The 22,499-nt window shown below is 43.7% G+C and overlaps 1 protein-coding gene across 1 annotated transcript in view; it reads right to left on the bottom strand.

The window, feature by feature from the left end:
* Window positions 1-21,091: 21,091 nt before the first annotated feature.
* Window positions 21,092-22,499, bottom strand: part of DNAJB6 (DnaJ heat shock protein family (Hsp40) member B6) — a 58,194-nt gene continuing 56,786 nt past the window's right edge. Inside the window, exon 10 of the mRNA XM_041488121.1 lies at window positions 21,092-22,494. Coding sequence (XP_041344055.1) covers window positions 22,412-22,494 — 83 coding nt within the window. The 3' untranslated portion in view covers window positions 21,092-22,411. The remainder of the gene's footprint in view (window positions 22,495-22,499) is intronic.

Raw genomic sequence — 22,499 nt, 5'->3', positions numbered from 1 at the left:
TTATAGTGTTTATGTGGAACCATATACACTGTCCCTGTTTTAAAGAAGAAATTAATATTTTACAACGATTGCAATCTGTTTCAAGGATCATTTTCTGAGATCTCTGCTTGCTGAAGACTACAATTTACCTTTTTACAATTTCATTTAATGATCTGACATTTGAGACACTTCCTAATTAATTCTGTCGCTGCCTAAGCCAGCTGTGATAAATATAACCTGTGCATACAGGATTACATTGTGGCTTTCAGAAAATACATCCAGTGAGAAAAGGTGAAGCTTCCATGGTAGGACATTTGTGTCATCCATACTGGAAACAGGGAAACTGAGTAGCCACTACACTGAGGAGCTGGTGTGAAAGGCTGCGCAAAGAAAGGGTGAGAGCAGAGACTGCTTTGTACTTTCATGGTTTAAGTTGGTTTTTAGCACACAGAACCAGCTGTTTCAGAGTTTGGCATTTGTAGGATGCTTCTTTATCAGTAGTTCTGGAATGGAGCTCATTGGCTCGGCTGTGGTCAGCCTGAGGCAATCCAGCAGGAACGTGGGGTGTGTAATCCCCTTGGAAAACCAGAGGGAATGTCCTGGGCATGGCCAGAGCGTGGGCTCAGCTCATGGCTGGGTCAGCTGAGGGATGCTGTGGTTAAAGAAGTCAAGCTACAAAAATGGTGTTTGCAAGGCAGCAATGGGGTCATTTTAAAAATGGTTTTGCAAGCAGCAGCTGTGCCAACTGATGACACAATTTAGTGACCACTGGGCCACCAGGCTGAGCACATTCTTTGTTCTGTGTACAGTCAGTCATGGACCTTGCTTATCAATCAGAAAATAAAACAGCATTTTTAAATCTGACAAACGCTCCTGGATACTGCCCAATAATTATGCACAGCATGTGCAAACTTCTTTTTTATATCTTTACTTCCAAGTAAATATTTCAAGTGTTTTTTCTCCTTTTGATCAGTGAATTAAAGCAGGGATGTGAAAGGGAAGTTTTTCGTGCCACAAAAGTTGGGGGCTTTTCATTAAAGAGCAAAAATATCTAGAATAAGATTATAACAGATCTTGAACTGTTCATTATTTGTAATATAACAGATCCTGCTGTGGAGGAAATAGTAATTGCAACAACTGGAATAAGTCTAATACTTCCAAATTTCTGTTTCTATGGTGACTTCAATAAATATTCTTTTCAAGATAAATTTAGGTACTCAGGAACATAAATGCTTCCTGCCTTCTGTTTCACACAAAAATGGAATCATGTTTACACAAAGATATGTTTTAGATACATTTGACATATTTTCACTAGATTGCCACTTTCTTGGTGACTATTATTTTTTTCTGGAAAAGTAGCAGGTAGCCATAAATACTACTTCATTTAGATTAGAGAAACTGTGATTGCAATAGCAGGACTAGACCTGGTGTGGGAAAGGGAAAATCTGCAGCTTCCAGGGACCCAGAATGAGATTATTTCACTTTTGCTGTGGCTATCACCCGCAAAACCCTCAGCAGCAGGAGAAGCAGCCTGGCCAACAGAGATTATTTGGTTGCCTAAATGTGTCTGGTGGCTGCAGACTCAAGCTATGGCTGTTCCCCACTCAGTCCTGGTTCTTTTCTTGTGTCAGCAGGGCTTTGCCAGAGCAGGAATTCCAATATTGTTTCCCCATTGTTAAAGTTCTGAGCTTTAACTCTGGTCCAAAGTGACACAGACATTTTTCCTTTCTTTCTTTTCCTCCTGTGCCTATAGAACCAATAACTTTATGTCATGTTAGTTCTTTGATTTTAAACTAGAAGTAATCTGCAACCGGAAAAATATCAATTGTGTTTGGAGTGTTCCATCGAGAGGGAGCGGGAGAGACGGGGCTGGAAGTGCTGGAGCAGGTTGCAGCCGAGTTTGGTTTTATAGTGGAGGTTTCCCTCCAGTGGCTTCTCCAAAAAGTGCAGCATTGAAGAAGCAGCTGGGGTTTTATGCTGAAATAAGACTGACTGAAATAAGGTGCTCTCACATCTCCCAAAGCTAACCCCATGCTCTGTTACCCTAGGAAAAAAGCCAATGAATGAGGCAAACTGATGTCTACATTCACAGGCCCCAAGGGAGCTCACAATATCCAGCCAACAGGAAATTTAGGCCTATCCTTCTGTTGAATGAAAAAGTTATTACCATCTTTAATTTATCCTAATGATGTGCTTTGGTTTTCTCTAATAACAAACTCCTGAATCCAGTTCATACCTCAAGGAGCTTACAATCAAAAATAAAAAATATGCAGGAAATCAAAGAAACCATTAATAACTACATTTATTCTGTATAATAAAAGATTTGTATAATGTTCTATGTCAAAGGTGAGGGGCTTTTTCTTAAGCCTTATGGCAAAGTATAATTAAAAGCTCTGAAGGCAGGTAATGATGTCATGTTGTGGCTGTTTGCAAGATGTCTCTCCCAAGCCCTAGGGCCTATAGAAGAAAGTATACAGGTTCTTGTTGGAAAAGTGAGTGATGTAGGAATGCCACCAGGAATGATGGCACCCTGGCAGGGAGAAGCTGAGGCAGAAGGTTGGGAGCTGGCCAGGCTGTGCCCAGAGAGCTAAGGCAAGAGGCTGGTGTTCAGTGTCTGAGAGAGAGGTGTCACTGTGGAAAAAGAAAGGTGAGAGGCGATCCAGGCTGGAGAATGACCTTTTGTAGGCCATGGGTAGGAGCAGGGTAGGATTGAATTTCTCAAGGGTAACAGAAAGAAACCTGCAAGGATCTAAGTGTGAAAATGGGCTGCCTGGAGGAGAGGTTTACCTGAGGGCATTGCTGGGAAGGGATGGCTGATAGAGAAGTCAGAAATGAAGAAGCATTGAGATTTCAGTAATCACAGCTCAGCCAAATCCCAGCTCATACAATGGTTGGGCTGGGAGCCTGAGTGACAGGCAGAACAGCCTTATCACCTGCCACGATTAGGAAAGGATGCGGAAAGGAGGGAACATTGAGAAGAAAGATTAAAAACGGAACAAAAAGCAACTGACCAATCACAAAGATGTGCCAGAGTTTTAGTCTGGACAGCAAAGGTAGCATCCAAATCCTGCTTAGGACACAGAATCCGAGGGATCTGCCAGGGTGGCTGCGTGTAGGGCCCTGTTACATTTCACTGTCAGGGTGAGCTCTGGAGCCCAGAGTGGGGATCACGTGGCCAAAGGCAGGTCAGAACTTCAGGGTGATCTCCAATATTCCTGTGGGTCAATGGATTGCACTGACCAGAGCTCCACTGTCTGCTGTAGGTGCTTAGGCAGTAGCTCCAAGGACACAGCTACTTATGGGTGCTTTCCACCCTAGGAACCCAGTAATCCAGATGTTGTCAGCATTGAGAGCACACTGGGATCAAAACCGTGATGCCCCAGAGAGGACTGGAAAGAGAGATGATAAAGGAGCAAGTGGATGTAAAACGGGAGATTCAGAGAGGGGCAATATTTAGTTCTAAAATTTTATGTAGCCTGAGTGAGAAGGTTTTGAGTCCTAGGTGGAGTTCTTTGAAAGGCAGTTTTTGTTTGTTTGCTTTCTTTTTTATCTATTTATTAGATTTAAAGTTGACACTTTAATCTGGAGACATTGTTTTCACATCACAGCATGACCCGTCACTGGCCAGGTGAGAGAAATTTTGACCACAGTTTAGCAAAGCACACTGCATGCAACTTAAAGACTGGTCCCGCTGAAAGCCAGGAAACAATTCACACATTTGAATGCATCTAAAGACTTAACTTGGTTTTAATCATAATCACAGAAAATTACTCATTTAAATACTACCAGGGATTATAAATCCCTTCCCTGTGCTCACTGATTTTTACAGCACTTGATTTTTTAGCATTTAACATTAAAATATAAGTGTTACGATTTTTATTTTTGGATGTGTTTTTACTTTGCTCTAGAGCTGCTTAATTCTCTGCCATATCTGGAATGACATTTGCCATGGATGTCAGCCAGTAAGTTTGTGAAAGTTTTTCTGGTTCCCTGGAAACCTTCCCTAACATCCCACCCTGCCCAGAGTTTAGACAATGACACATCTCAGTGTTACATACTTCCCATGCCTCAGTTCTGAAGGGATTTTTCCCCTTTGCATATGAAGAGCTGACATAGCCTAGATCGGCTTTTGAGACATTCTTGGAATAGTCAAGATGCTCAGTGTTTAAGAGAAATATTTATTTTACAGTTCACAGCCAAGGGCAGCTGGCCTGGCTCAGAACCCGTTGACTCCATCAGGAATTGGCTCTGGCTGAAGGAAGCTGCTCCCTGCCTGCCAACAGATACATGGCCAACCAAAAGTGTAAACCTGAGAACTGGAGAATTTGTGCTACCACTTAATAAAAAAATATGAGTTTATCCAGATTACACAAAGGGAACAGTGCTTGGCCTGTAATTTTAGGAGGATTTACTTTCCCCAAGACTTAGACAGTTTAAAGTGCCCCTGAAATGCAGATCTGAGCCCCAGTCTAATGCGCCCTGACAGAAGAAGGGACACATATCAGTAGCATTGAATACCGGACTCTCCAACCTGAGAGAGCCAAGCAAGGGATAAACAGCCCCTATGGCAACATTTCCAGAGGATGAGTACTCAGAATGAAAGGAATTAAAATCAGAATACTAGTTGGTGTACTTTGGGGGAAAAAAAAAACAACCCACAATGATCTAAAATAATATTCTTCAGGTTTTCTCCACATAGTCAAGTCTCCTGCACTTCCTCTGACTGTCACAGATTTCCAGCAGATTTCCCAATTCCCAGCAGTTTTCCCAATTTCTAAGCTTTTTGCTCTGCCTCCTGTTTGCAAAGCATCTGTTTCTTCCAAAATAAGGAGGACTTATTCCTGCTGGTGCTATCCCTTTTACACATAAAACAACCTGGATAGAACAATAACAACCAGATGTGATATATGATGTATCATAATCTGTAACAGCAACATCTCTCTCCAGCCCAGGAGGGTTATTTCATTCATCAGGTGTAACGAGTGTTCAAGCAGTTTATGACACATACTGCTTCACACAATCTAAATGCAGCTATGTCATTATATCAGATAAATCCTCCTAAGCAAGAATCTGTGCTATTACACACACACACCAAAAAAAAAAAAAATGGTGTCTGTGCTACTCCAAGGGCTCAAGCTTTGCCAAATGAATTCAATTGGGATTTAGGTTAATGGTTTTAAATATAATTATTCTACACTAACAGTGAATTTAGGATTTTCTAATATTAGTTCTGCTCCTCTGCCGGGTCAGTAGGAAGGTTCCAAGGCCATGCAAAGAGTAAGTAGCTCCCATGAGACCCCTGGCAGACAGACTTTGGGGGTGTCCTGCTAACAGTGTGATTTTATTCTGAGTTTGGGAAGTCTGTAAACTATATTTAGTAATAAAACCTACACAGATTAGAAGCAAAGAGAAGAGACAACATGAGACTTAACAATATTGTGGTTTCCAGACAGGGGTCGAGGTCAAAGAGCATTTCCATAGTGAAATTAGCAGCCATCATTTCCATGTGCCTATTTCTTGTCCCCAGCCATACATGATGCTGAAAGAGTCACATATACATCACGAGCAGACTGGTGAGAGTTTCTGACAATGCTCCAAAAGTAGGCAATGATGGGCAAATGACAGCTGGGAACTGGCAAATTTCTGGTTTCCTTCTAAGATTTTAAAATATGAATGGGTTTTCCAGGGAGGGAGGGAGTTACCAGTAAAATATTTCCCTGGCATCAAAATTATTAATCTGAAATAATTCAAGGATGACAGTGGTGGTCTGCAAAATCCAAGTTGGAAGAATTTTTAAAACAAGAAAACTAGTAGGAATAGGGATTAGAATCACTTTACTAACAATAAGGAACAATACAGATATGTTTATTTTGAAAGGTTATCATTAGTGCCAGTCGTAAAAAAACTTGGAGCTAAACATGTAAACTTGTAAAGATATGGAATCCATTGTGATCACATATTGAGCAATGAGCAATGGATTCTTTGATACAGTTTGCCTCAATACAGCCCTATCTAGACCAACAGCATCCTTGAAAATTATTTGATAACATAATATTCATATAGTGAGACAATTGTTTGTAGAAGTCTTGAAGTTAAAAAGAAGTGATGTACATTCAAACTGGATTGATAGCTTCAGAATAAATTCCTATTTTAACTTGGATGAGTTATTTAGGTTTATAAGCAGAACTTGAGCACTCCAATGCCTAAAAACAGCACTGTTGCAAGTCAAACACCTTAAGGAATGGCATCAAGATAAGGTAAATTGACCTCAAAAAGTGTTATAAAAGGGGCTAAAACCACCATTTCCATATGAAGCTCTCCTATGGAGAGGACTCCACTGATGCCAGATGTTAAGGTCAAGCTTTCCCACATTTATGAAATCCTGGAATTGCTGTTTGAAATTTGCCCAGTTACTCCTCTCCCTACAGCAGCAGATAATGCTGTTGAAGCCTCCAGGCAGCTGAGGGAGGTGAACTTGCAGCTACTCCACCCCAGCAGGAGGTTTCATCCCCTGAAATGGAGACCACCTTCAGGCAGGTGGCCTTTTCAGGGCCGGCTCTGAAGGTGAGGATGGGCACGGAGCCCCTTGGTGGTGACCCCCAGCAGGAGCTCAGGCTGCTGCACAGACTTGGCGGCTGCGTGTCTCTGAATGCAGAACACGTAGGGGTGCTAAAGGAAATCTCCAAGGAGAACCTGGTGAGGCCCCAGGCTCTGGACACTGTCAGATTTAGCCAGGGAGGGCTGGTGGCTGAAGGCTAGGCAGGTAGACTTTGAGCTTTGGCTTTGGAATTACTTTTTTATCTCTTTCGTGCCCTGCCCGTAGGAAGGAGATAACAGGTTTTTCTCCAACTGTTGATAAAGTGGCAAAGAAAATTAAAAAAATAAATAAATAAATAAAAAAGGAAAAAAGAAAGAGAAAGGGAGACAGTTATATAAAGCTAGACAGACAGAGACACATTACCTCAACAACACCAGAATCTGGGCTGAAAAAGAGAGAGAAAATTGTGTTTGTCCTGGAATTAATAACTTTCAGAAGAGCAAGTTGAAAACCCAGTGGACTACAAATTAAAACCCTATCTGTTCTCTCTTTGGGGGAAAACTGATTAAAGGACTGAATCACAGAGGGACAGTGAAGGACCAGCCGCTGAACACACAGGTCTGAAGATGGGCAGGTGAAGATGCTCAGTTACACAGCCCTGGCTCAGTTTACTGTCCAATGACAGCAGAAGCCATACAACAAGAAAGACAAGGGATGCACCAACTTCTCTGTTTCCCTGGAAGGTACCATCAGCCCAACCTGAGAAGCTGCAGAAACGAAGAAGAGAGGGCTGGAGCTGGGCTGAGCCTAGAGGAGATGGTCCCTGGAAGCACCTTGTGAAGAAGGACAGGACCAGAGCAAAGAGGGGACTTGTGCCAGAGCAAGCAGGACTGCAGAGCAGTAATGTCACCAATGCCCTCCCCTCAGTGCTTGGACTCAAGGACACACGTGAGCACAGGCACAGTCTCAAACATGAGGGCTTAGTGAAAAAGTGCTGAGTTTTAATAAGGAATCATTTCTTCACACTGCAGTGATCATTTGCCCAATTTCTGCTGCTGGTAAAAGCAGTGATGCTGTCTGTGGGACAGGGAGGTGCCCGGGGCTGAGCGTGGGGCTCTGCACAGAGCCAGCGAGCTCGGAGCGCGCTGAGCTGTGCCAGCTCTGCTCAGGCCATGCCTGGTGCTTGTGGAAGCCTGGGCAGATTCAAACAGCTGAACACTGATGTGTCTGGGGTCGGGAGCCCAGGTCAGAGAGGATTAGGAGGAAGGAATCCTGGCTGCTTCCAGCTCTCCTGCAGCAGGCAGCATCCAGGAGCCTCTGTCACCAGCTGTGTCCTGTCCTTCTCACAGCCAGGCCAGCTCACTCTCATGTTCAGCAGCGTGGGACATGGCTCCTCAGAGATTTACCCGAAGGTGTTAAATGTTTCACACTGCCTTTGGTCACTGTGCAAAGCAAAGCACTTTTAAAATTGTTAAAGTGGACCTGGAAGGAGGGCACAGGCACTTTCCTGCTGGAAAGACATCACTTTAGGGGTAATATTGTGTATTTTTTTTCTTCCAGTCTTTGCCACAGCTGGAAATGATAAAAAAATCCAAACCCAAAACTCCACCACTTTCTGTTTAAGTTGCTGTAAAAATCCAGTCCCTGGGTGCTTTGATAGGAGATAGCCTAATCCTCTTCTTGCTTGAGTAGTCTCTCCAATTTCTGCTGTAGAGCTGACAAGTCCCTTTGGGGTTTATGGTGAGGGATTTTTTTTTTAGTCTGTTTTTTTTTTCCTCCTTTTGCTCTACTGATTTTACCTCAAGGGAAATCACTGAGGTTTTGGGGTTTTTTACAAGAAATAGCTTCTTATTTATTTAGCTAAGATATCTAATTCCATTAAACATAGCAGCTTTAAGGGTCTTTTTAAACATTCCTCCTTTTGCTCTGGATTCTTGACATTTTACAACATCTTTTTACCACACTAGTTGGCTTGGATAGTTAGAGTTCCATTACAATTGTCTAATAAGCAGGAAAATGTAATTAAACCCTTCAGAGAGGAGAGTCCAGGGTCTGTTCCACTCCAGTGGGACTCATCCAGTGTGCTGGGCAGAGCTGAGGGAGAGCCAGAAGACAACTGGGTACTTTGCCTCTGCACTAACCCTTGCCCCAAAATGCATGTGCCTACAAAAGGGCAGGTCACAAATACAGAAGATAAATAACTGAAGGAGTTTAATAACTTAATTGGCAATGGATGTGCTGAAATTTTCCTATAAATCAAGATGGTGTGTGCCTATAGCTCTGCTCCATGTCACATCCCAGAGTGCTGGACATCAGGAACAGCTGGACAAAGAACTACAGGCTGAATTATGCCAAAGGGCAGGAATGTGCTGCTCCTCCAAATACCATTTCAGCTGCTCACTTTTGTTTTCTCTTGACAAACAAGGGATAAGTTAATTACATTATATTGCAGATAGCTGGGGATGGAAGTGAAATAGAGCCCCTTATCTCTGGGAAAGCCCTCGGATGTGACTGTGGCTGTACAAATACTTGCACTGCAAATACAATTACTCAGAATGAGAGGGGATGCAAGGAGAGCCACAAGCAGAGGGTGGAGCAGGGCACTTAGCAGACCTCACCCATCTCCCTCTCCCTCTCTGGTGTGTCTAGATTTCAGGGATAGGGAGAAATACGCTGTCTCAGTGTTGGCTCTAAGGAGAAATACCCTACAGGATTTAATTTCACCTTTATAAGCTGAAACAAGGCTATTTATTGTGTATTATTCCAGATTGTTTCCTTGTCTGTTTGCCTTGTGAAGCAGCATTTTTGGTTTCTTGGTCTGCAAAATTAATGGGCTAAATACACTGAAGTGCAAGAGATACAGGGAAACAGAGAGGCTAACTGGAAACCACTCTAAGATTGGCTCAAGAAATCAGGAGTAGACTCAGGAACTGCATGAAAATCCTCTGAATCCCAATCCCTTAACCCTGAACCCCACCTTGTAAAGGACAGAGTTCTGCTTGTAATGTGGCCAGCATCACACATCAAGCCACTTTCTGCCAAACAACTAAACTGGTGCACCACAACACCGCCTCAGCTTTGCTTTTCATATCTGTAAGGGCAAATTCCTCCAGAAAAAAACAAAATACTTCTTCCAAAATAATATGTTCAGCAACCTCAAATGCTCAGGAATTGCAGAAAACCAGAAACACTCAAAAGAAAGAGATACTGGTTTTTTACAAAGCTGATAAATCAGGCTGATATGCTGGGAAATTCAGCTGTATCAAAAACAGGTTGAGGTAGTAGCTTACAAAGCAGAAAGCACTTGGCTGATGCCAAAAAACTGTTTCAATGTTGGTTTCCATTTGACAGAGTCAGGAACAAGCAACCTCTTCCCAGGGGGAAGGCAGACCTCTGCTTTATTTATGAAGTCAGGAACCTGACTGGAGCATGTTAAGCTTTGTGGAGCAAAGCTCCTGATAGGCTCATAAATGGTGTCAGGATTTGGGGGTTTACTGTGGGTGTTGCATTCACTCATCACAGCAAAGTGCTCCACGTTTGGAGCCATGCAAATCAGCTGGTGAAGGCTGCTTTAGGCTAAAGTGCCTTGATGGGATTTCTTCCCCACTGCACTTGGAAAGATGCATCAAGATTTAATTCACTGAATATCAGCATATATTAGTGCAAATAGCACAGCAGCTGGCAGGACTAAATTAAGGAATGGTTAGCTCAATTCAGAAAAGCATTGTGCACTCCAGAAGGTTTAATTTAAATAGGAAGACCTTTTGGAGATCTTTTATAGAGGACACATCCTGATAATGTCATCAAATTATGACTGGATTCTGAGGTTGCAGCTTCTGTTACTTGGCTTCTCTGTTTTCTGATCAAAATAAAATATCCCCTAAGAGTGAGATTCAGGGTAATGATGCACATAACAATACTCCATGTTACATCCATGAAGCCTTAAATTATTCCAGAATCTGTGTTGGTATAATTAATGTTTAACACCTCTATAAGTTCACATATCATTATTTCAGTAAAGGTATTTATCACTAGAAATGCAGTGCTGAAACACAGTGCTGAGTCCTGCACCAGGTGAGCACACAAGTACACACACAAATACATCCCCTCCAAAAAGGGGCAGCAGAGTGGGAAAAGCTGCACCTGCAGGAAATGCATCCACATGACAGAAATCCCAGACAGAAGGCAAGGGTCTGATATAAAAAGCATGGTATTTATTTTAAATTAATCTTCAAAGTGTAAGAATACAGCTGTGTCCTGGGGCTCTAATTTCAGATAAGGAAACAAAACTGTGCACTCCCTTTGACAGCTCTCTGTCTCTTATCCAGCTCTTGCAAGTGGAAGAAATAAAATACACCAAAATCCCCTTAACAACAGTGTAATTATGTTTATCAAAGTCTGTGTAATTACAGCTACCCTGGAAGCTGTATTTATGCCATTTCCCCCACCAAAACCCATTCCTTGTGGCTAACTCAGGACAAACCCTGCATTTAGTCCTGGCCAGAGATGCTCCTACCTGTGCAGAGACCCTGGAGCCAGACAGGCAGTTGTGTAGAAGCTGCTGCTGTTTGAGGCACTGAGTACATTGAAGTACTTTCTGTATGGATTGATGCTTAAAAGAGATAAGTATTCCAGTTGTGGATGGGTGTTTCTCTATGAAATTCACTCTGGGCTTGCCATGAGATCATAACTTAAATGCAGGCATCATTAAGTGAAATTATATGGTCCCAGGTAATGTAGCAGATCAGATTTTCATCATATTCTCCTCTTGACCATAAAACAAAGGAGTTCCACTGAGGAATCCCAAATCAGGCTTACATCCCTCCAGTTTGGCACTGCCTGAACATAAACTCAGAGGCCTGAAAAATAAAAGCTCTGTCCAAAGATATTCAGAAAACTCCTGATTCCATTGCTTTAAGGTTGATAAAGGCAATTCCAGTTTGCTTCAGCTTCCTAGCTGCTAGGACAGTATCCATCTTCTTGGCCTAATAAAAGTAGGTAAAAACATCCCAAAAGATGCTTAAGGTCCATATGCATGTGGATGTGTATGCTTGAATATTTATTTCTGTGAAGAAAGACACAACTTTAAGGTATTCTCTTCAGCTTGAGCAGAAATTGGCCCCAAAGCAGAGCAAGCAGGCTGGCAGGAAGGAGTAGTAAAACTAATCCAAAATACAACTTTACCTGACAGAAAATCGGCTTTTTTAAATTAATGGTCCAACTCTTCCTGTCTGATGTACCTGCTTTCTCCAGGAACATTCATCTTTGTCAAAATACCGTAATGAAAATATCTTGATTCACTGTTTTTCTGAGCAGCTCAGTTCTGTATAAGGAAATAATTTGGTCCCTGTGTCATTGGTCCTTCGTGCAGCAGTAATAGGTGTATGCTCAGTGTTCAGCCTTTCCTGTACAAATGTGCAGGTCAACCTCTTTGGTGTGGAGATTTTTAACCAGTAATTTTGCAAAAATAATGTGGCCTCTTATGCATTGTAGGACAGAAGTTGTTGACTGATTTGTTGATTCCTATAAGGTGAAAATTCCACCCTACAGGGAGGGCTTCTATAAGAAGCTTCTGGAAGCTTCCCCTGTGTCCAGCAGAGCCAATGCCAGATGTTTCCAGGATGGAGGTGGCACTGGCCAAGGCTGGGCCAGGTAGGAATCATAGCAATGCCTCTGGGATAACATCTTTTAGAAGAGAAAAAAGAGTTATTGAGCAGACTGTGGCCAGAGAAGAGCAGGGTGAGAATATGTAAGAACATCTCTGCAGACACCAGGGTCACTGGAGAAGGAGGGGCAGGGGGCTCCAGGCGCCAGAGCTGAGGTTCCTCTGCAGCCCTGGTGAGGCCATGGTGGGGCATGGCCCTGCAGCCCCGGGGGACTCAGCGGGGACAGGGGTCCAGGAGGAGACCCATGCCTGGAAAGAAACCTGTGAGCCCACGGGAACCCATGGAACCCATGGAAAGCCCCTGCTGGAGCAGATGTTGTGACCTTGTGGGGAACCCACAGTGCTGCAGGCTGTGCCTGAAGTACTGACCCCAGGGAAGAGTGACCCCAGAGCTGGAGCAGTTTGTGGGAAACTGTCTCCTTTGGGAGTGACCCCTGGAGCAGGGGAAGGACCTCTCTCCCTGAGCAGCAGCAGAAACCATGTGGATGAAGGGATTGTAACCCCATTCCCCAACTCCTGAGAGCTGGCAGGGGGAAGAGAGAGCCCAGGAAGAAGGAGTGGGGGAGAGGAGGATGTTAAGGGAGGGAGGAGGCCAAGGGTTTTTAAGATTACTTTTACTTCTCATTATCCTGCTCTGATTCTGATGGGTAAATTCAATTAACATCCTCAAGTCAAGCCTGTTTTCCCTGGCTGTTAATCTGTGTGTGATCTCTCCCTGTCCTTATCTCAACTCATGAACCTTTCCTTGTATTTTCTCTCTCCTGTGCAGTTGTGGAGGGAATTGACAGTGGCTTTGGTGTATGCCTGGCATCCAGGGCCAACCCACCACACTGTGGCTATTTTTAATTTAAAAAAAATAAAATCCAAAGAGCTGCAGGGGATTTCTTAGTTCATTTGCTCTATGAAAAGTAAAAAAAGTGTTCCCAACTAGGTGAGACCTTTCTTTATCTGTCCTTCAAGAAGCTCAAGACATTTTCAGCATTGGCATTAGCAAGGAGAGGGCCCACTTCTGTTCTGGTTGGGGGACAGCCAAGGCCAACCAGCTGACAGCAAAGATTGCTGAAAAGGAGTAAAAATGAAACAAAAAAGTAGAAACAACATCACAGATCTCCCCAGACATTTCTGGGTAATGTGTTGCACAGCTCTTAGGGGAAGAGCTTCTCCTTCCCTGCAGTTAAATTGGTCCATTTTTGTTATCAGTACTGTGGGATTTTAGTCATAAATCCTCAGTGCTGACCATCATCTCTACCATGAGTGAAGGGAAGTGACAGCAGGTCCCAGGTCAGCTTTCCCCTTTCCCCTCCTCCTTCCACGCTCACCAGCATCCACCACTTGTCCTTCCCTGCCTGCCTGCTTAACTCCACACCTACACAACGGCTTCCTGCATTGGCACCAAACCCTTAAAACAAGAACAGATGTTTTCCTTATCGTATTTTTAAACATTTTTAATGAAAGCTGAGCCTAAAAAGAAAAAAAAAAATTATATATATATATATATATAATTTCTCTGCAGCACTAGACAAACAGCCTTCACGCTCCAAAGGTAAAAGCCTTATTTCAGGAAAGCAAGCACGCTGATGGCAAAACACAGACCACTATCAATTGCTGCTCCCACAAATCACATTTATTTTCCAAATAATAGGAAGATTCATTGTTTTCTGCCAAGAAGTGTCACTTGGTAATAGAAGCCAGTCAAAGCAACAGTAATTTTCATGCCATAAAAACAGTATCAAGACCATTCACTGAGTAGGATGAATGCTATTGATCAGGGGGGAAAAAAACCTATAAAAACAGGTGACAAAAGCAAAGAAATTAAGTAATGATGTATCAGGTGTGTAATGAAAAGTCTGTTAACATTTCCATTATTCAGCTTCCCTCCCTGGATGCCTCCTCTGAAGTATTTATGACCCCACTAGGAAACCTTCTCCTCAAACCAGGCCTGTAAGGGGTTAATGGTGTGAGACCAACACTTAGAGAAGAGCAGTTCAAACCATTGTACAAAAATGAAGGGAAAGGTCCTGCCCTGGCCTCTGTTTATTGACTCAGCAAAAGCCCCAGAGCATTTCACTGAATTGACTTTTTCTGCTGCAAAAAGACACAGGGCTGAAGGGATGGGGACTGCAGAAGAGCTGTGGTCAGGAGAAGGCAGGGCTGTGGGAGAGGAGACCCCTATGCTTACACCAAATCTGTCCCCTGCATGGGGGGCTGGAAACTACAGGGCCCCTCCACTGAGTCCACTAGCAGTCAAAACAAATAGCACAACAAGAAAAGCTGAGCATAAAAATCCTTTTTCTTAATATTTACCTAAACTTCTACCAAAAAAAAAAACCCCAAACCATTTCCACTATGACCAGATACTTCCAGACTGCCTGGCTGAGAGGCTGTTTGCTTGTGCAGCCTTGGCAAATCCATGGGCATTTCAGCTGGAAGCAAAGCACCTGGCTGAAGGTCTCACCAGACCAGTGGTAGAGAGGAACCAAGATCCATTGGTTTCCACCACTTCCATCATCCACATCCCACAAGCATGATTTCGTACTCAGACTTCTGCCACGTCCTGAAGGAATGTCCTTTGTCCTTGTGAATGACCACCAAGCACACAGCCAGCAGGGACAGAAATGCAAAGCCCACCTTGAGCACTTCTGCCTGTGTGCCGGTGTCTGCCACTGTCTGGATTAAACTGAGAAGAACAGGGGCCTGTTCTGAACCTCCTGGCTTTCCAAATGACACCTCCATAGTCTGACTTCTCTGCAGCAACAGGTGATGGCATCATCACCCCCTTCTAGTCAGCGCCAGCAGAAGGTAGTCCTAAAATAAAGGCCATCTCAGAACCTTTCCCCTCTGCCAAGAGAGATAGTCTCATCCTGATGACTGGGGTTTCTGAGCACGTATAATCCTTTCTAGGGTTGGTTCTCTTTTCTGGGTGGAAAAAAAGATTCTGAGGCAGCTCATTGTTAGCAACTTAAAAAACCACATTGCTACATGACAGACCAAAACCTATCTGCTAAAAGAACCTAGGAAAAACTTACTAATTCCTGCGTGAACCAGTGGTTGTTTCATAATTGGGCTGGTGGAAACACCTATAGCTCTCTGCCTTTCTCAGCTGACACATCACAATAAAACATGATATGAGGTGACTCATTACCATCGTGTTCTATCACATCCATCTCATAATGTAACCTCAGACTTGCATTACATGAGCTGAATAATATTTTCCTAAGAAATCATGATAGAAAAATCTGTGGTTCCAAGGGAAGTAATTTTACTGATTAAAGAAAATGCCACGACCAAACCTGAATCCTGCTGAGAAAAATAGGGGCTCAGGTGCACCCAAACACCTCCTCTCTGTACATCCCAGCAGGGCTGTCTGCTGGAGCAGAGGCACAGCAGGCAGGGGTCACCCATCACCTGAGTCTGTGTCTGCACCCAGGGCAAAAACATATTGAGCAAAATCGCATTTACAGTGGAGCTGGATCTGACCCAGAAGTGCAGAGCCAGACACACTCTGGGCTTTGACAGGTCCTGACACAACCTTTTGGAGGCTCAGCTCAATGAGCTGCTTTTGCCTTTGCACTTCAGCTATCACTGTTTGCTGTCCTGTGCCCTCCCATCTCTCTGGATATTCCTATCACTGACATTTCCTCATAACTATTTCCCCAGACAGTTAAGATTTCCCAGATGATGTGGATGACCCAAAAACCCAGTAAGTGAACACTTGCATGCAGCTGTCCCTGCTCAAAAGATGCTGATGGGAACAGGGAAACTCACAGCCCAGATTGCTACAGATGGGAAATATCTTCTACATACTGAACAAGGGGTTGGCAGAGGAAAAGCCATTGTACTGCCGCCGGCAGAAATCGGGGACACGTGGAGTGACACCGCCCAGAACTCCCAGCACTGCCTGCAGGGATGTGTCACTCCAGGAGCATGGTGCCTTCCCAGGGTTACTGGACCCATCTCCCTGGCTGGCAGGGATCCTTCAGGCAGTGCCAGCTTTCTGTGGGAGCAGGCAGCCTGGCAGTGGCCGCAGACCCCCAGCCCCGGTGCTGCCAGCCAGGCAGAGGCACAGACAGCGAACGCTTGGAGGAGCAGGGAGTGGAGGCAGGAGCTGAGCCTGAGCCAGGAGGAGCACATCCCAAATGCTGCCAAGGAATGTCCCATGACGTGATTTCAGCTGAGGGGGAGGGAAGGTGTGTGGGACCACGCTCTGGAGATACCATCACTGCCATGAGCTCATGCGTTCGCACCCCAGAGCCTGTGAGAGCCTGGTGAGACCGAGGGCAGCAGAGCCTGGCCCCACGTCTGCCCTTCCTGCATCCCAGGCTGTGTGTGGCCACTTCTTTTCCTGTCAGTGGAGTATTAGCAAGCTGATAGCATGCTACTCATGCTTGTCCAGATGGTCAGCACAATTTATGGAGCTGAGCCACTGTTCAACCATCTTTCCCCATTCTGAGAGGGTGATCAAAGGTAGGGAAGGCTTTCTGCAAGGAATGGCTCAATGTGCTGAACCTCTTGAGCCGTAAGAGTTAACCAAAGGCTGGCATGAGTGTACAATCACGAGTGCCATGGAAAAGGTGAGTGAGAATGTGGTGAGAAGTGTCTCTTCCCATGCTGGGACAGAGGAGGGGAGGAAGCCAAAGGAAGATGTAGGAGAGAGTTTTAAAACACAGCACCTATCTCATTACCCTGTGGAGTCACATGAGGAATGCCTTGTCAGAGGACAATGAATATTGAGCTGCTTTCTAGGTTAACAAGTCAATGGGGAAAAAAATACTGGGCAACAAAAAGGCCATTTCTGGATCCAGGAGCCTCTGACCCCCAAAGTGCCACAGCTGGGAAAACACTTTGGTGAGGTCTAACAGGCTTAGCCTGTTCGTGTGCTTTCCCCTAGGCAGCCACCATTAGTCACTCTCAAAGACAGGACAGTGGGCCAGGCAGCTGACAGGTCCTTTTCATGGGTACAAAGGGTGACTCACAGCCAGGGAAGGCTCCAGTGTGGTACCTCCTCCCCTCGTCCCGCAGCGGTGAAACCCGTGTTGTCACAGCTCCACCAGAATGGCAGGTTGCAGCTTGTGTCTGCTGCCAGGATCAAGGCAACCACCTGTGCTGAATGTCCCTAACAGCTACTGTGGGAACTGGTTTTTTAGTGCTCCAAAACCTCTCCTCAGTGCTCCTTCCCTTCCTTGGCTCTGAGTGTGCAGTCTGTACAGAGGCTGCAAACCATCTCCTGGTCTGACCTAGCAATATGCAATAGCACTGCTCATCTAAACACATTAAACTGTCCAAAAATGCCACACATCTGAACTCAAAGAATCAGGTAGAAACACATATTTTATAGGTTTAACCCCATTAAATTTAAGGGATGTATGTACATAAAAGCTTTGGTGTGATCCATGATTTTGCCATCTCAGTTTTCATCTCAAAAGCCTGGAAGTAAGTTTTTGTTTTTAAGTCAATTTTCCCAGCTGTAATCTAAAAACACCATAGAAGACTTCATTAAATTTCAACCACCAGCAGCCTAAAGAACAAGCAAATTGCTCAGCATTGACTGAAGGATGAGCACTTCCCAAACAAGGGATGGAAAAAATGACATCTGCTGTTTCAGTAGAAAGGTGCATGTGTGTGCCAATGGAAACAGACACTGAAGAGATGCAATCATACAGACAGCCAGTGCAGTGAGGTCCCATTCCCTCCTTGAAAAGATCCTAGAAAATCCATGATCGCTTCCAGGCAGATATTGAGGCGTTTCCCTGAAATCAAAGCATTCAGACTCATTGTCAGCACAAGTGCTTTAATCTCCTGTCACACTCACTTCTTACTTTTTGGCCTTCAGGAAGAGGCAGGATCCTGCCTATCTCAAGTCTGGGACACTTGAAACTGTAGTTCAAGATTTGCCAGATGACATGGTCAGTCTCTTCTTGTCATGATGAGAGCAGAACCTACCCCATGCCTGGAAATGTCATCTCACGTCAGCTCAGCCACTTTGTAAGTGCTTCACCCTGTCAGGAGTTAACAGCTGGTGGCTGAGAGGGCACCAACAAGGTACATAACAAATCTGACACTTCCTAGCACCCCACCTGATCCTTTTTGGCAAGAAGAGCTTGTGAAGAGACAAAGTGTGCTGACACAGGGCAGATCAATCAATCATAGTTCCAAATATGAACATTTACTGAGATCTGTATGTGACTCTAAGTGCCCTCTTAATTCTCATCAATGGGGAGGAAAATTGCCTTGCCCAGAGTTTTTAGTGCAGCAGGTAGCAGTGAGAAAAGTTTTGCAATGAGTGGTAAAAAGTCTCTTAAGACCAGCTTCCCCCTTGGAAAGAAAAGAATTAAATATAGGTAATCATGGGCAAAAATGTCACCCCAGCCTCCCGTCAATGTGTGAGTTACAGGGCAGCAAGGTGCTCCCCAGGCAAGGAAACATGAGAGAGCCCTAAAATGTGAGCTCAGCTTGGACATAAAAGAGAACTGTACAAGACAACCAGGATCTGAAGTTCAGGAAGGACTAACCTGTGCATCCAGGGAATCCTGTGCAACTAGCACACAAAACAAAAGGGGGAAAATGGAAATTAATAGAATTCTTTACAGGTAGGAAAAAACCAATGACATTTGATAGAGTAACAAGGTAATTCCACCACTTGATAGGCACCAGTTTGGTGGCACATGGTGGGGAACATTCCTGAAGAACAAGTGGGTGCAAGTCACACATTTCAGATGTGGCTGGGAAAAAGCAGCTGAATGCTTACCTGATGATTACTGCACATTTTCTAGATATTTGACTCATCATCTTTTCAATGTGTTGTTTCAAAAAATACATACAAAGGCTTGTGAGATAGTTTGAAATTTGGGGAAAAGGGAAGTCTCTGTAAAGGCAGTCAAACTGGCAGAAGGAAACAGAGCTTTGTGTTACCTCTAGGAGCAGGATGTACAGGTCTGCAAGCTGCTCATGAAGGTGGCACCAGCACGGAGTAGCTGAAAACTTGAAAAACAGTTTATCATTCTGACACCTACACACTCTGAGATCATTTATTTCAGGTCAAAGTCTTGCCGAATCTTCGTTCAAAGAATAGACAGTGCACATCTCTGAAAGGTGTGGAAAAACAACTGAATTTAAACCATTTTCATAGTGGCAGCTTCCAAGTGAAGAGCAGGAACATTTATCTGTCAGCCTTGTGTTTGTTTGCAGTTGTGTCCCCTCTATCTCAAAACTGGGGTTTTTCCAGTGTTATCTTTTTAAGGGATACCTTTCAGTTTATCCTTCCTGTTACTCAACTGTTATCTACGCTAGTAAATTTATTTTCTTATGGGATATATTTCAGGTCTTGGAGCCCAGGTATCTGCTCCATAAAGAATAATTTTGCAATATATTTTATACATCACATCAGGCCCCATTTTTAAACTAGCTCTGTTTCTGTTCTCAGCTCTTCTCTGGGATGGGCAGGAATCATTTCCCAACTTTCCCAATATATTTATTCACAGCCACTCTTGGGCCAGCATCATCTGTTATCAGTTGCGGTGTCTCACACCCACCTGCATTTTTTCCTACCCTGACACATATTTAAGTACCCACGTCATCAGGCAGCTTCACCTGTGGCAGAAGGATGCACTGGGACACAGAACCATGTGCCTGCTCCTACAGACACAGCAGCAGCTCCAGGCTGTCCTGGAGGCAGCACAGCCACATGAACACTGTGCTACAGCCACGCTACACTTGAGCAGCTCCCCTTCAGCTAAAATCCAGAAATAATTGGGCTGAGAAAGAAGGAATAAGGCTCAATGGCTATGGGCCCACATCTCTTAATTTCCAGGCAAGCTCGGACAGATTCTAGGTAGTTATGGGAGAGATGACGTCCGTGGTTCCCTCCTCTGGGGACTCAGTTTCCCAGGAGTTTCTCCCAGTGGGTGTAGGAGGCCACCTGCGAGCAGGGCAGCACCCTTCCAGTGGGGTAAGGATGCCTTTGTTGAGACAGGCTTTTCCTCACTAATTTGGAGCCTGCCTGCAGGTCTCCTAATTAATGCTCTACCCGCCTCCATCGAGCCTAACACAGGGATTGAGTCAAGGAAATATTTATGTACCAAATCCCTGTCTGCTCTAACTCTTCAAGGCACATTCCTGATCTGGAGCCACGCTGTCCCATTACGTGAGGCTGCTCACAGCACAGGGACAGCCCTGGGGAGACCAGGCCTGTGCTGGCATCACCTCTCCCTTCCTCCACCTCTGCTGCTTTTCCAAAGCATGCACCATGTCCCCAACAAATAATGAGCAGTAACAACTTTAAACTAATGTATGGAGGGCATTTCTCCTAGAATATGGAAAGCAACCTAAGCAGGATGCAGTTCATTTTTGTGCATTATCCAGGATGAATATTCCTTGCACGGCAAATGTGCAATCTCTGCTTGAAGTATACTCTCCTCATAGTGATGTTTCCAGCCAGAATGAACCCTCATTTTCCAGTATCAGCCATTTGACACAGGGACTGTATTGATTTGCTCATGGATTTAACAAAAGGAATTACCTGGAATGCTTGTGGGCGTTGTGTGAATGAGGACACTCCCCCCTCTGCTTACAGCCTGAACTTTAGTGGAAATGAACCAGACAACTGATGCCAGTCTACAGTACAGTGCAAGAGGACAAAGTATAAAGGCAGATTTTCTTTATTTTTAAATATTAGTAACACTGCATAAAAAAAAAAAAAAAAAAAAAAAAAAAAAAAAAAAAAAAAAAAAAAAAAAAGTGGTACTTAAGTGACAGAAAACCGGTACTCAGTCCTTATTTGATTTTAACCATAATTTACAGACCCTAAGAGAGTTCACAAATGGTTATTGTGTGTTATATGGTGCCTGCAGAGGGTTACGTTGGGTAATTGAAGCTAAACCATTCTGATACCGGAGACACCAGAATTTGTTATGTCAAACCATGCTAGAATGCAGACTTGGCTTTTCTGTTTAGCTCCTCTCTTACACCATTATGTGCATTCCTGCATCTTTGAAACATTAGAGTGAGTGAGTTTCTCCAGGAACTGTGGACTTTCAATATTGCCAGGTTTAAGGCTGTTACATCAACAACATATTGGCAAGAGGAAGACAAAAGAAACAAAACAAAACCATAAGCTGCTAACTCCTACCTGGAGGTTAAAAAAAGGAGACAACACACTGACAAGAAACATGCAGGTAAATGCTTAAGGCAACAACAGAGGGGCTCTGTACACACTAAAAGGTTAAGAGAAGCAATGTGTCATGCACATGAGACAAGTATGGGAAGCAAGGAAGTCATCTTGCCAGGAAATATGTATTTCTTTTAAATCTAAGACATCTTTTCGAGCTAAAAAAAAAAAACAGTCCTGCAATAAAACCGATGCAAAATGCTTTCATACATAAAGGTATAAGTTCTTTGCAGAAACAAGTTGATAAAATCTAAAACGGATGCTGAAAAAATGTTTGTTATCTAAAACCTACTCAGGAGAAACAAAGAGCAGTCTTAAAGTAGCACTTGGATCATTTGTCTCTAGGTTCTGAAAATAAGCTTTTAAAATAAGGAATGATTTCACTAAATGATTCATCAGGAGTCAACTAAGCCTAAAGAAATCAGTAGGAGTGCTTACAGGAGACCATCATTACACTACATTTCTTAAAATTAAAAGATATAACTTCATGATACAATTTAATATGAGGGAACATTTTAATCGAGACAGAACTGCCCAGCCTGGGGAAAAAAAAAAAAAAAAAAAAAAAAAAAAAAAACCTAACCATAAAAGTCACTTATTAATCTTGCATAAATTACCCTATAAGAGCTCATGTCTCAGTCCCACTCCCAACATGAGTGAACAGGATTTTTCTTTCAACAGGCCTGATTTGATGCCAGTGGCCAAACAAGCAGGCATTTGCCTTTTATATCCTACAAGACAAATAACAAACACTAGACTAGAGTTGCCTTAGTCCCAGGGAAGGAAGAGGTAAGAAATTCTGTAACTCTTTCCAATCTTCAAACATAACCCACGTCTAACCACGACCTGCCTCGTCTGAATTCCCCAACCTGAACGGGCAAGAAAGCCACTCCGTGAAACTAAAAGGAATAACATAGTGCAATTTTAGTACAGTTTTAAACATGAGTCACTTTCTTGGTAGCAGTGTGAACAATCAAAAAATATACACAAAAAAGAGGTGTGCTCGAAGGTAACATGAAGTTGTTGTCATTATTTTAAAGGTATTGGCATGGCAGAGAAGTCCATTTTAGTAATTCGCTTTGGTTGACTTCTTCTTCTTCAGTTCCTCTCTCTGCTTCTGCTTCCTCCTCTTGCTGCCTTCTTTGTATCCTGAG

Source organism: Pyrgilauda ruficollis, unplaced genomic scaffold (genome assembly GCF_017590135.1).
Source record: "Pyrgilauda ruficollis isolate IOZ18807 unplaced genomic scaffold, ASM1759013v1 scaffold12, whole genome shotgun sequence".
NCBI classification, from domain to species: Eukaryota; Metazoa; Chordata; class Aves; order Passeriformes; family Passeridae; genus Pyrgilauda; species Pyrgilauda ruficollis.
Note: the sequence above shows the minus strand (reverse complement) of the source record. Positions and strands in the feature narration are given on the sequence as shown.